The sequence below is a fragment of the Eublepharis macularius genome, chromosome 6 (genome assembly GCF_028583425.1).
Source record: "Eublepharis macularius isolate TG4126 chromosome 6, MPM_Emac_v1.0, whole genome shotgun sequence".
NCBI lineage: Eukaryota > Metazoa > Chordata > Lepidosauria > Squamata > Eublepharidae > Eublepharis > Eublepharis macularius.
The window spans coordinates 35,738,277-35,752,402 of record NC_072795.1 but is presented as its reverse complement, the minus strand read 5'-3'; the positions used below and the strand labels follow the sequence as shown (position 1 = coordinate 35,752,402).

The 14,126-nt window shown below is 40.7% G+C and overlaps 1 protein-coding gene across 2 annotated transcripts in view; it reads left to right on the top strand.

The window, feature by feature from the left end:
• The window catches only part of TSC22D2 (TSC22 domain family member 2), a 48,573-nt gene extending 41,360 nt beyond the window's left edge, over positions 1 to 7,213 (top strand). For both annotated transcript variants that reach the window (XM_054983644.1, XM_054983643.1), the window contains 2 exons: positions 2,331 to 2,382; positions 5,650 to 7,213. In XM_054983644.1, coding sequence (XP_054839619.1) covers positions 2,331 to 2,382; positions 5,650 to 5,910 — 313 coding nt within the window. In that variant the 3' untranslated portion in view covers positions 5,911 to 7,213. The remainder of the gene's footprint in view (positions 1 to 2,330; positions 2,383 to 5,649) is intronic.
• The last annotated feature ends 6,913 nt before the right edge of the window (positions 7,214 to 14,126 follow it).

Sequence of the window (14,126 nt, the reverse complement as noted above, 5' to 3'; positions counted from 1 at the left end):
GAAAGATGAGAATATAGGAGCTGCCAGGAGACGAGGAAATTGTCTGGGGAGGGGACGCTCAGTCCCCCCTACAAGCCCCTGCAGCTTCCCCATTGTGTAACTGGGCATGGCCCAGCAGCTGTCATCACACAATTGAGTCTCGCCCAGCAGGAATCACCCAAAGTATTCCCAGTGAAAGGATGCCAGAGGGAGGGAAGGCTGAAGACTGGGGCTCAGATAAAGGTAGGTTGTCTGGTAGGTGGGAAGGAGAGAAAGACACAATAAAAGGGGAATGGCTATGGGGGCCTTCAGGGAACGAAAACAGGAAATTGTGGGAAATAGAAGCCACCAATATAATTGCATTTGAAATGGGTGGAGATTGGTATTCCTGCCCCCAAATTAAGGGAAATGGATGACAGGAAGCCAGGAACATTTCTTTCACACATCCCTTTGCAGATCTATTGCTCTTCCATTTTTGTCCTCATCATCTGCACCTATTTCATGTTGTCTCAAACCGGGACTCCTGCCACTGCTTTCTACTGTATTCCATCACTTGTGGGCCAGCAAAGGGTAACCAACCTCCTTGAGGTAGAAGTAAGTAAAGGAGAGGCAGGCAGGCTGCATTCTCTCCTTTTGCTCTGTGCCTTGGGGGGGGGGGACATGGGTCTTTCCCCAGTTCTGCTTCTGTTGCCCCAGCAATCAGCCTGCCTTGTTTGCCTTTGCTCCTATCAGCAGCGACTGCATGTGCTGCTGCTCCCACATTGCCTAGGGTAACAGAACATGCATGTCATTGACAAGTTGGCAAGCAGATTTGTGGAATGGGGTCTTTGGGGGGAAATTGCTTAATAAACCAACTAATCAGGATTGAATAATCTGAAATTGGATGCAGCACTCCTCTAAATCTGGCATGTTTTGGAATTTACTGGATTGAGGTCCCAGGGCACGCTTAAGCATTCTAAAACCCCACTGATTTCAATGTGAGAGATTTACAGAGTAGTCTATGGAGAGTTATTCCAGTCTGAGTCCAGAGACAAAGCTTAGATTGGACAATGCATAGCATTGCACTGCTAATCTATTTATTTAGAAAATGTATACCTGCCTTTTTGCCCTGATCAGGGCCACCAAGGCAGCTAACAGATTAAAAACATACTTAATAAAAACACATGTTAAAAAACATTGGAACCAAACAAAAACACATTACAACAGTTAAAACCAAGCTAAAATAAAAGTGTTTGTGGAACTCTTCCACAGTCTTCAGTGGGGTTTATAGGTATTTAATTTTGACTGAATCGTAGTGTTGGTATTATACTTCAAAAGTAGTCCTAAATGCTCTTCTGTTAACAGCCAGGTAGTTATCACCATGAAACCTCAGCACTAGCTTGCTAAATTTATTTGTATGTATGTTATACTGGGGTGAAGGGAGGTAGGATTATCCAAATTACAGTACTCTGCTTACAATGTATTTTTACTGAGGGAAATAACAATGACTTCTATAGTGAACAAAACTGATTACTTACTACTGCCATGTTGAATAACGGCTGTGTTATTTGTATATAGGTTGTCACACTGGACAAAATAAACTTGCAGCAAAATGTCACACTCGTAGAAGGAACTGAGTGGTTGCTTTGGCTATGAATTACTTCAGTTGCACCTTAATAATGCTGACAGCTGCTGTAGCATTATTTGTCTCCTTGTACTGTGATTAATAAGTGTGTGCATTGCTTAAACAAGGGCCAAAGATTGCATATACTAACTTTGGGCCCAATCTGGAAAGAATTTACAGTGTCTCTGAGGCCTGGTCTGCACATTCAGTGTAATTTACTAGAACCCTGAGGTAGTAGAATTGATTGTACTGCTTCAGGTTGCAAGTGGCAGAAATTTTTAAGTGTTCCCCTGCATGAAAAGCTCCCTGTGGATAAAGAACTAGCACATCAAGGAGTTAAGTTCTAACCAAGCCCGTTTTTCTAAATGGTAGAGATTTACATTCACAAGAATACTAAAAAAAATGATCATCCTTGTGGTAGCCTGTGTTGGTACGGTCCATTGTGCAAGAATTCTTCCATCTCACTTTTCTGCAGGTGTTGAACAGGCCTTAGTTTCACTCATTTAAGCACTAAATTCCATTTGATTTCATTGAGGCTTGGGCATATTTAACTTTTGTCAAGTTATGATCTGAAGATACAATTCTCACTAGCTTGTTCTTGAGTATATAGAGACATTACTGGCCTGTGTCACAAGTTTGTTATATGAGAAACTCATTGAATCCTCAAATGCCTCTGATCATTTTGACAGCATTCCAGCAGTCACTGCAATTTATATACATGTGTTCTTTCTCTCTGTCTTCAAAACAGTGCATCTGGTGCGAGTGTTGTAGCCATTGACAACAAAATAGAACAGGCAATGGTAAGTAGGAAAATTATTTTTCTTTAATTTATTTTATTTACATTATTTATAGTCCACCTTTCTCACCGAGACTCAAGGTGGATTATCCAATGTAAGTCAATGCAGTCAATAGGATGACACATCTAATAAGCAGCATAATAGGACTAGGAATTGCAGAAATTTTGAAACAACACTATCATCTGAACAAAGCATAGGCATTAAACGTGACATGTTAAACAATGCAGAATATAGTATTACATTAGTTGAACTAAACTATTGATTCTTACAACTCTACTGATTGTTTAGCCTGCTACTTTCATCTTCACCCAAGGTACACGCACGGGTTGTAAGGCTATATCATAAGGAAGATTTACTAGAAAGTAATAATTTGTGCAGCCCGGTGCTTTGGAGAACAGCCACCAGTTTGCACTAGAACACTAGGGCATGATGTGCTCAGTGAACATGGATAGTATCAGCCTCCACTTGCCAATACTTTGTCCTTGTGCAGTGCCATGTAAGCAGTTTCATTATGAGTGTAATGTGATGGTTTTAAAGATGAATTGCTGGACTCCAGTATGTTCATGCAGTGAAAAATGTGTACACAAACTGGTAAAATATTGCAGCAAACTTAATGCATATAACACCAGCTTCTGAATATTTTAGCTTGCACAGAAGCAGTTGAGAAATGCTATTACTTTAGAGCAGCATAAACAAACACCTTGTCGTTTTGTTTGTTAAGATTGTCTGAGATGAGTTAGATATTCAACACTTTGGATTTTAAAATCATGCTCTTTGAAAACATTACATCTTTAAGGTTCTTGGGTTACAGAAGATGAATGCCTATTACATTATCAAGCTGTTTTCATCCTGCTGTTGGAGTTTAGAGTATAAGTTCTTAGCATTTTAAAGAATTGTGAAAATACTAAGGTTAGATAGTGGATGGCATGTGTCTTCACACTAATATACAAGTACATGTTGGCTGGATTAACACCTCAAAAGAGTAGAATCATGCATATTCCATAGACTAGTTGAATATTTGTTATTAACTGATATGGCTTACTGGGTTTCACAGTTGATTGGTTGCAATCTGTGGGCTGGATGGATCCTAACTCCAAATAGAAGGAGTTCATGGAAGCCCTTCCTTAGAGTTCTGCACTAGTGGAGCAAATCTTGGAACTGAGCTTATTCTGCTCACCCAAGGGATGGTGGTGAGGAATTTCACCTAATTCCCCATCCAGGAAAGAAGAAGGGAGAGAAGATAGGATTCAATCCATTGTCTTTGGCATATCAGTATATTCATATTGATATAAAGTTCCTTAAGAGCACTGAAAACAGCTTCAGTCTGTTTAAATTACTCAATGCATTGTCTTGAACAACAGATCTGTGGCTTGAACTTTCAGGTTCACAGGACTAGCCAATCCCATATTTTTAATTAGTATTTATGGACAGGTATTGTAACACAAAGCTGCTGGGGAGTCCCGCGGTGCAAGTGGATTAGTTCCCAGAGTCCTAGCTCAGTTAACCTCTGCATCACTCCAACAAATAAGAGCAGACAAAAGTGTTATTCATGCATAATCATAAAGAATGTACAGCATTCCAAGCTGTACACAAGCAAACACTATGGCAAATTTAGGGGTGACTGTAGAGGCAGCCAACAATCACTCTAAATAGTATTGAGGAAATGTATTGTCGAAGGCTTTCACGGCCGGAGAACGATGGTTGTTGTGGGTTTTCCGGGCTGTATTGCCGTGGTCTTCGCATTGTAGTTCCTGACGTTTCGCCAGCAGCTGTGGCTGGCATCTTCAGAGGTGTAGCACCAAAAGACAGAGATCTCTCAGTGTCCTCCGTATTGAGGAAAGTTTGTATAAAACAGAAAACAGACCTTGTCTGCGGCACAGGCCGTCAAACTTTTTTTCACAAAGCCTCACAAAATGAGAGAACCAAAGCTTCAGGTTAGTGAAGATGGGAAGCTCAGCTGGCAATTTTTAGGTTTCCTGTGCGTACTTCTGGACGTTTTGACCACGCATTAACAGCATGTGAGAAAGAAGAACCCATTTTCCAGTTTAGATGTTTCTGTGTTTGGCACTGCTTACATGACACAAAAAACATGTTTGCTCCCTATATTGCCCATGAAGCTGGCTTCATGGCCTTGGGCAACCCCCAGTCACTCAGCCTGATCTATCTTACTGGAGTATGTTGAGGCTGAAAAGACAACTAAAAGCAACAGACAATTAAAAAATAACTAATAAAAACCAGTCACCGTGTGAATAGCCAGTAGTTTAGTCACCAGCCAAATGCCATTCAGAATAAAAATATTTCAGTACAGCGTCAAAACATGAAGAGGGGACCCAGGAAAGCTGCATAGGATGGATAAGTATGGGCACAATGTCTTAAAAATCAAAGCCCCATGTGCCCACCAGTTTGAGGTTGGAATTGGACACACTGCGGGCCCTCAGATACCCTATTTCCAAGCCATTTAGGCTTTGAATTGGACCTCAGAACAAATTGACAACCAGTGAAACTGATATCACACTGAGCTTAAGAGCTTTCCTTGATGAGCTCCCATTGGTAACCTTCCTGCTGAATTTTGTATCAGTTGTAGTTTCGAGACATTTTTAAGGGCAGCATCAAATGGACTATGTTATGTATTTTAATCTGAATTTGAAGACATGTGACCATAACTAGAGCCACTCCCTCTAGCAAAGTAGCCAAAGCTGGCAAAAGGTGCAGCCCTATCAAAAAACCCTATACAGAAGTATGTACAGCAAACCTAAAAATTGCTAGCTGAGCTTCCTGTATGCATTTCTTTATTGACTAACAGCACTTTGTTTCTACCTTTTTTCCCTACACCCAACCCTTTACTGACTCCAGCTACTGCTACAGAGGTTCCACCACTTTTCTGGAGTCAAGTGCAAGGGGAAGAAAAAACTTAATGTTGTCCACATGTTGATTATTCTGTAATTAAGATTTCTAGGTGATTCATTTCATGTAGATGTTAAGTAGCATGGAACCCCTAATGCCAGTAGTTAAGGGATTCTCACTTTCTGAGACCTACCAGAATCTTATCAAAGTAGTGTTTGTATAATAGTTTCAGAACTATTTAGAATTCATAACAATTATAGGCCATGCCAGACTTCTGTAGTTAAACTTATGTTTTGAGTTCTAGACATTTTAAATTTTATTTGCAATACTAGAATCTGCATTTAATTGACAATAAAGTTATAACCAGGAATTTTGACTAAAGCAAGAATCCGGAACAAAGTCTAACAACTGATTTGCCATTTACAGGATTTGGTGAAAAGCCATTTGATGTATGCTGTCAGAGAAGAAGTGGAAGTACTGAAGGAACAAATAAAAGAATTAGTTGAAAGAAACTCTTTACTTGAACGAGAAAATGCACTGTTAAAATCTCTCTCAAACAATGATCAGTTATCCCAACTCTCAACCCAACAGGCCAACCCTAGTAGCACTTCTCAACAGCAAACAGTGATAGCACAGCCTCCGCAGCCAACGCAACCTCCGCAGCAGCCGAATGTCTCCTCAGCATAAAGCTTTCTTGCCTCGTTAAGAAACTGAAAGCAGTCTGTCCTTGTGCGCCACTGGTGTTCTTTCCACTTTATATGAAAGCAAGTAGCCATGCTTCAGTTGTGTGTTTTGGCCTTTTCAGTATTAGACAATCATTCTACAAGATCTTTCCCTCACTGAGATGTCATACCGCACAGTTGGTGTCCAATTATGCCATCAGTGCACAAGGGAAATGGTAGAAGGAGTTATAATGCAAAAGTCTGCATTTATTTGGTGCGCATGAGTGGGGTCTTTAAGAGCTCTGGTGAGGCTCTTCAAGGTTTCCATTACTCATGGATTGCTTTGAGCCTTGCTTTTTCCACATAGTAACAACTCATCTTTAGAGCCACTGTTCTTTCAATTACAAATAACATTTGCCTACATTAGTTTCATTTATTTGTGTTTTATTTATTACAGGGCTGCTATTCATAATGTACATGAACAATGTCACAGAACTTTTAATTTTTTTTAAAATAAATGTAAGTATCAGCAAAAATGATAGACAGGATTGAGTTTAATAGATAAAACGTTTAGGCAATAATTGAACAAAAGAATCCTGGCATATTTCTAACACTAATGGCAATTTACCTTTTGGTATTTATTTTCAGTAGTTAAGACCCAGCTTGAATGTAAATTTTTGTATAGTGTAAGTATGAAGACCATAGTGCATCTGTACAGGTAGTCACCAGTCATTGTGATATAATAATTGATGGGCTATTTTGATGAAGAAAACTTTGCTCATTTCTGTTTCTACTTTCTAATAGAGAAATTGCCATGATTCCTTCTGCTTTTTGACATTTCGTATGATTTCTTTTTGGGTGGGAATAAAAAGCTGTGAAATTGTTCAACCTACTTTGTAACCAAAGAAGCAAAGCTGTGTAATTGAGTTTTTATTTTATAATGCACATTCTTTATGTATTTTTATTTAGTGTTCTCATTCACATTTTTCTTTGCTGTCTAGCATGATCTGCATGACCTATAACCTTTGAACCACTTTCGTACCTCATGTTTTATCCAGCACTCTTATTGTGATATGTAATAGTCTGTGAACAATGTCAAATAAAAAGAAAGAACAGCTAGTGTTGGTGGAGCTGAGCTGGTGTGTTATGCACTAGTCTAAAAAAAAAAATGAAGTGAGCCATCTTTTGTTCATTTAAAATGGTGTTTTGAATTTCGTATGCAGAAAACGTTTTGTTACATTGCAGATTTTAATGTATTTAATAAATGCAACATGCAGATTAAGTGCAGTGTATACTGAGTATTTAAATTAAAATGTACATTTCATAAATACAGTTTCAAGAGACCATCATTTGTGTATACTAACGTAGTATGTCAGAAATTGATGTACAATATATTTTAACACTTTCTGAAATTAAACTGCAGTTTTGTTGAAAGATTTGGCTCTACATGTGTTCAGAATGCAAAGACTGCATAGGTCATTGTTTAGCATTTATCTGAAAGGAACCGATGATGAGAGTGATGGCAAGCAATCCTAAATAGGTACTTGGAATCCTACATAGACCTATTCAGTGGGTCTTACTTCTAGGAAGTGATGTTAGGATTGCACTGTAAATTTCCTCAATTTAGTTGAAGAACATCTAACATTCATCAAACAATGTATGTAGGTACTGCAAATATTTAGTGATCCTTCATAGGTTTATTGTCTGAGTCTTGGGATTGGGGATAGCTTGGGGATAGCTAATGGATCATCAGTGACCATACACAGCTGCTTGTTTGCAGTGTAGTACTCTGACTGTAGGAGTGCACCTGGTTTCATTTTAACCAAGGATGATGAACACAACACTGCTGGTCTCATGACATTTGAATGGGGTAGGGAGATAGGATGCCGCCGGTTCACAATCCCAAAATCAGATCACTGCTGGGAATGAACTGGCATGTTGTCCAGAATTTTATATATTTAGGGTTACTGTAAATAACCTTAGGGGAGAAGAGTATTTTAAGGCATAAGTGTCCACCTTCCAAGATGACTTTTTCAGTACCCTTTATAGTTCACATCTGCATGGTTACCATTCTAGTTTCATGCAAATTTAAATCCTGTATTCTAAAATTCACATAGTGCACTGCTTGCGGTTTTCGTAGACTATAGATATCTAATAAAGTAATGCCAATAAATTCCCTGTAAAGCCTGCCATATCTCATAAGATAGGGAAAGAAATACCACTGAGGCCAACCATTCACACAAGTCTTTTGTAGCATATAATTTAAACAGCTGTTGGGAGAATTGGCAAGTTCCCATTTGGACACAACACAAAGTGGTGCTGCTCGGCTTGCCACCCAGTGCTCAATGAACTAAACCCTGGAGAGGGTACAGTGCCCTCCCCCTAACTTCTTTTTGGGCAATATTCCAGGGAACTGATTGTAACCAAAACGTGAGCATTGCTAAAAGATGAAGGCAGTAGAAAAGTAGATTATAAATGACAAAAGTAAACATAAAAATTTTAAAAATAAGCAGACTATAAATATTACAATACAGTGGTTCAGATCCTACAGAATGATCTATGCTGATATAAGGAATTTCCTCCAGCAGACAGACTTTCCTCCCACCTGGCCTCCCGCTACGCCCTCCAACACTGCTCCTGAGTCCTGGATAAGAGCCCCCCCCCCTTAAGCAAGTTCATAAAACCACATTTGGGCTATGCGCAGTGTCACCCAGCTACACTAAAGTTTCTACAAAATTCTTTGCCCTATGTTAAGGCTGGGCCACTGCTAGTTGCAGCCAACATAAGACATGTGGCCCTCATTCTACCATGATCATCTCTAACTTATTCTCACCTTTACTGCTCTAATTATTTAACAACTCACCTGAAGGCTGTTCAGTTCGTTTCAGCACAAATTGTTTTCCATGTGAAGAATTTTGTCAAGTCATCCTGGTTGCCCATATAGAGTTGGACCCTTGACCCCCTTGGTACATAGTAATGTATTTTGTAGATAATAGAAAGATTGGCTTGTTAAAACTCAAGCAACCACTGTTTATACTGGAATGCAGGTTATTCTCACTGAGACTGGAGATGGATTACATAGTGTGAGATTAGTACAGTCAATATCAAGGCCATTACTTGCTGAGGCTCAAGGCAGATTAGGCAACTAAAACAATGAACAGTATAAAATATAAACCAACTGTGAATAAAACAATTGCAAAATGAGAACAACAGGTTGGATCCAGACTGTTGTTTCCACCGGTGCAAGGGCTTCTGTCCACCAAGCACAAGTTTTTCTTCCCCTTCCCCCTACCGCAGCCCAAAATGTCCCTGGAGATCCTGTTTCTTCCGGGAACGGTTTGGGGTGTCATTTGGGGCTACTGCAGCAGGAGGAATGGGGAGAAAATACGCCCTGTGGGCAGGTGTTCCCAAGCCTGTGGAAACATCTGGCCTGTATCCAAGCCATAATGTTAAAAAAAGAATAATATATACAATATATCAGTATAACACATATGATATAACAGCATGTCAAAGCCGGATAGCAAAAAAGAACGGTGCAAAAAGTAATATACAAGGAGCAAAGAAACGCAACTCATTCTGAAAATTCAAATGTGAAATACTCCTTTTATAGAAATGTCCTCCTGAACAACTCCATTTTACACATTCTGCAGAATGATAAAAGCGTGGGATTCTTCCTGACTTCGTCAGGCAGACTATTCCATTAGGTGGGAACTGTGTTGGAGAATGCTTAGGCATGGGCTGGCTTGCCCTGTATGCGTTATAAAAACTCACCATAGGAAGTGGCTGTCCGTGGCTAAGGTCTGGTATTCTTGGGGCAAAGGGGAGGCAGCTATGAAGAAAAATAAGTAGACCAAAAGGGGAGGTGAACCTTTAAAATGCTCTGATAAGGACCAAATGTGTTCTAAAAGAGATGGAACATTGACCGTCAGTTAAAGAAAGGGGAAAGGGTGAGTGGGTAAGAAATTTATTTTGGTAATTTCTCAAACATGTTGGTTGACCAAAGTTTTAGTAACATCTGTCATTCACAGGGAACTATCCAGCATTTAGAGTTGCCTCCTGCAACAGCCCACTGATCTCCCCAAATTCTGCTGCTGGATGGCAGGGGATCCCCCGCCCCCCGCCAAAAAAACAGCACAAGGAGAGAATTGGCTAAAATTGGCCTATTGACAGGATCTAATCCTATGAATAAATACTATGGCTGTGCATGCTTTGCCTGTGCGTGGTTTTGCTGCTGTCTGTCCCTCAACTCAAGGGTCCAGGATTCCACCCGCAGATATCAATTGGAACGGTGATGACAGCATCAGTGTGTGTGATTTCTGCTGATTTCCACTCCTCTTGGAGTGGCTTTTGGGGCAGGGGGGATGGCAGTGGGTAATGGAGGCAGGAGAGTTACGCTTTGTGATCTACCCTCAGACCTCACTGGATCCTTGCAAGCTTGGTTTGCCTTAACAATAGTTAGCATTGATGGAGACAAATGAAAAATAATGACACGGGAGGAAAAATTTACATGTGAGAGTGGAAGATGACAGCACATCCCAGTCTCTAGGATCAAGAACATAATGTCTGCACCAGACCATTATTAATTGTTGATTTAAACTTCCTTATTTCAAGTGACCTTTAAAGTCTAGACATGTTTTGAGCTGCTAAGGGGTTTTGCAGCTGAAAGGTGAACAGTGGGGTTCTTGGGGGGTCACAGAGGACTTGATAGAACGTGTGTGACGCTCCCTTGTTCTTTTCCAGTTCCCTGTTCTTTAGAATCCTCCAAAGAGTGTTTTATCCTTCTTATGCCAACACTGAGTAACTGCAACTCATCAAGTCCAAGTAGATAAGTTTTTGTTGTACATATGATCAAGGTTGAAATAAATGATGACAATTGAAATGGGACCAAGATTTACATGTCAATTCTGAAGTGTTTTTAAATGTTTCCTTTGTTTGGATCTATTGGTGAAAAAAGGGTTAGGGCCATGGAGGGGAATGCTATTGTTTGTTTATATGCGCTGTTGCTAGTCTTCATTCACCATATCAGCCAGCTCCCGATGGTTGCAAAGCTGCCGCTTTGTTTTCGGTGTGACAGCACCAGCTTAGTCAATCAACTGCTGCAGTCCGTGTTTGCATCACATGGTGGCTGCTAACAAAGAAAACAAAACCTTTTGAGCATTGAGGGGGGGGTGATGGTTCTGCACTATGAAAGCACAGAGAGGAGCTGTGCCAGCTGCTCTCTGCTTCTAGGTCTACCTGCCAGTTGGGTTTTTTAAGCATTATTCAGCAGTACCTTCCAGCTGTCTGTGTGTGTGAGGAAAGAGCTCCCCCCAAAAGGACCGAAAGATGGAGTACTGGTTTCCCTGTGTTTTCCTGCTCTGATGCAGGAAAACACAGGAAGAGGAGCATACAGTCTTGGTCTTTCAAGGTCAGTATCATCTACTCTGACAGGCAGCTGTTCTCCAGGGTCTCAAGTAAAACTTCATGGCTGAGAGGAACTTGATCATAGAATCATAGAGTCGGAAGGGGCCATATAGACCATCTAGTCCAACCCCATGCCCAGTGCAGGATCAGCCTAAAGCATCTAAGCTTCCCCCCTGCATACAAGCCAAAATAACAATGGTTTGAGTATTAAACAGGCAAAATTGTTTGGAAGTGTCGTCCATAAAGTCCCTGTTTATTTCATCAGCAGGGATATCCCTAAAGTACTTGCAAAAGAAATTAGGTTGGACCCTAAGAACTGGAATAATATCCTTCCCTTTATCTCTGCAGTCTCCAGTTGGTGATGGTGGAGGATGCTATCAAATCATAGCTGACTTATGGCAACCCTTGGTGGAGTTTTCATGGCAAGAGACTAAAAAGAGGTGGCTTGCCATTGCCTGTGTCTACAATCCTGGTCTTCATCAGAGGACTCCCATTACTAACCAAGGCCGACCCTGCTTAGCTTCTGAGAGCTGATAAGATCAGGCTTGCCTGGGCTATTCAGGTCAAGACAAGTCTCCCATTACCTCCTGGAAAGTTGCTCCTAAGCACTGGGTGAGGACCTTCCAGAACAGAATTGGCTGATGGAGTCTGTATTTGTCATTGGAGGGAGATTATTAAGGTACCTCTCTCTTGCATGAATTCTTGCACGAACAGAGCAAGAATGGATGGACAATTTGTTGTAACCTCTCATGCTGGATCCCTAAGTGGGGCACCATAAGTGAACATGAAGTAATTAGCAGCAGACAAGCTAATATATGAAAGGACAATCATAGGGGAAAAGAGTAATTTGCCCACCCATGCTCAGTTTGCAGCAAACCTAATAGCAAAAACTTGGTCATGGGAATAGGAAGTACAGCACCATTTAAAGTGCTGTCTGGAAACTCTGTTGCGGTCCTTACAGCTGACTGTTTGTGTGTGTGGCAGTGAGGGGAGGATCCTTCAACAACACAAGAAGGTCATCATGCGGAAGCAACCCAAATCGTATTTCAAGGCGGCCTTGTGGCATGCCCAGATGTTAGGTTTTACTGAAACCTTTTCTTGCTGCTAGTCCCCCAATGGTCTACCTTATGCTTTATCTCCATCTGGTGGCAGGAAGGTTTAAAACTTGCTAGAATCTGGATGGAATTCACCATATTTGCATTGAAACTCTTGGGATTTGGGTTTTTTTTTACTTGAGAAGGCAGTATAATGGACAGAATGCTGATTATGAACCTGGGAGAAGAGGGCTCAGTTCTTCTTAAGCCAGAGTGTTGGATTCTATCGACTTTTTTGCTGGCACAAGAGGAAGGAAGATGCCTGTTTTGACCACTGCAAACATCATGGGACCCACTTGGACTGAACAAATAAAGTGCAACAGAGCTGTGGCAAGGAGGGGCTGGTCAAAAGATGGCTGTTGAGCTACATGTGGTGCCAGCAAAAAACCCCCAAAACTGGTAGGATCCAACGCATAAAATTGAATGGGTAGTCTTAATGGTAGTCTTAATGGGAAATTTTCATCTAGTTCACAAGTTTATACATTTGGTTTGCTGTATAGGTTTACCAACTGCCTGGAGGGGGGAAAATCCTGTCTGTTTAATAGAAGCTTATTTAGCAAGTGATGTTATTTATCTCAATGCCTTGAAGTCTCTGCTGCCCATTTCCACACATTAACCCTTCATTAAAACACACAGGACATTTTTCTCCAGGCCTTTTGGCAATTGTGTGTGAAGATCAAATGAAATCTACCTACTTCCACTGTTCCGAGAACCTTTGAGGACATGGCATGAAAATGGAATTAAATGCATATTCACACAAAGAGTAGCTTTGCAATGTGTAGCCGTTACTTTACTTTGTGTATAAGATGGGGCGAAAGACTGTTCTATTCTTTCCCACAATTCCTTTATCAACCTTTGCGAGGACAACATCTTAAAAGAACAGTGTTTGGGTATTTACATAGTTTATACCTTGCTTTTCTTCTCCATCAGAACTTAAAGGAACAAACAATACCCCTCTCCCCTGGTTTTATTCTCACAACTGCCTTTGGAAAATAGTTTAGACTAGGTTGCCAACTCTAGGTTGGGAAATTCCTGGAGAATGGCATAATGCCATAAAGTCCACCCTCCAAAGCAGCCATTTTCTCCAGGTCTCTGTATTCTGGAAATCAGTATAATTCTGGGAGATCTTCAGGCTCCACATGGAGGTTAACAATCCTAAGTTAGGCTGAGAAAGAGTGACTGGGCCAAGATCACCCAACAAACTTCCATGGCAGAGTGGGGATTTGAATCTGGGTCTCCTAGATCTTTGTCTAACACTCTAACCATTACACCACACTGCAAATGTGAACTCTGAGATATTCTCGTATAACTTCATTGATCATGACTCTCCTGGGGAAATGGTAGGAATTACATTTAAAAGTCTTGAAGAAAGGTATTTGCATTTAGAAAGTAGTAACCAATCAAAATCTGATCTGACAGTGCCTTCTTTGGTAACTTCAGAAGAATAAATTATTTGAATTAAACTATCTTCGATTTTTTTTTTTGGTAAGGAACCAGGTAGGTCACACTATTTTCACTTTCCATTTCACTGCACCATCTTTAATTTTTAATTTCCCTGAGGCAGTCAGGGGGAAAAACGAGTCAGCAGATATGTTCCCGAGAGGCCCACAATACTTAACTCATGTTCACACATACAGAATCAACCTTGGGGTTTTTGTGCATTGCATTTCCCTTAAAGACACTGCTGGAAAAGTAGCCTGGGGAGCATTGTTCTATACAACTAGGAGGACTCCGTTGCTACTCT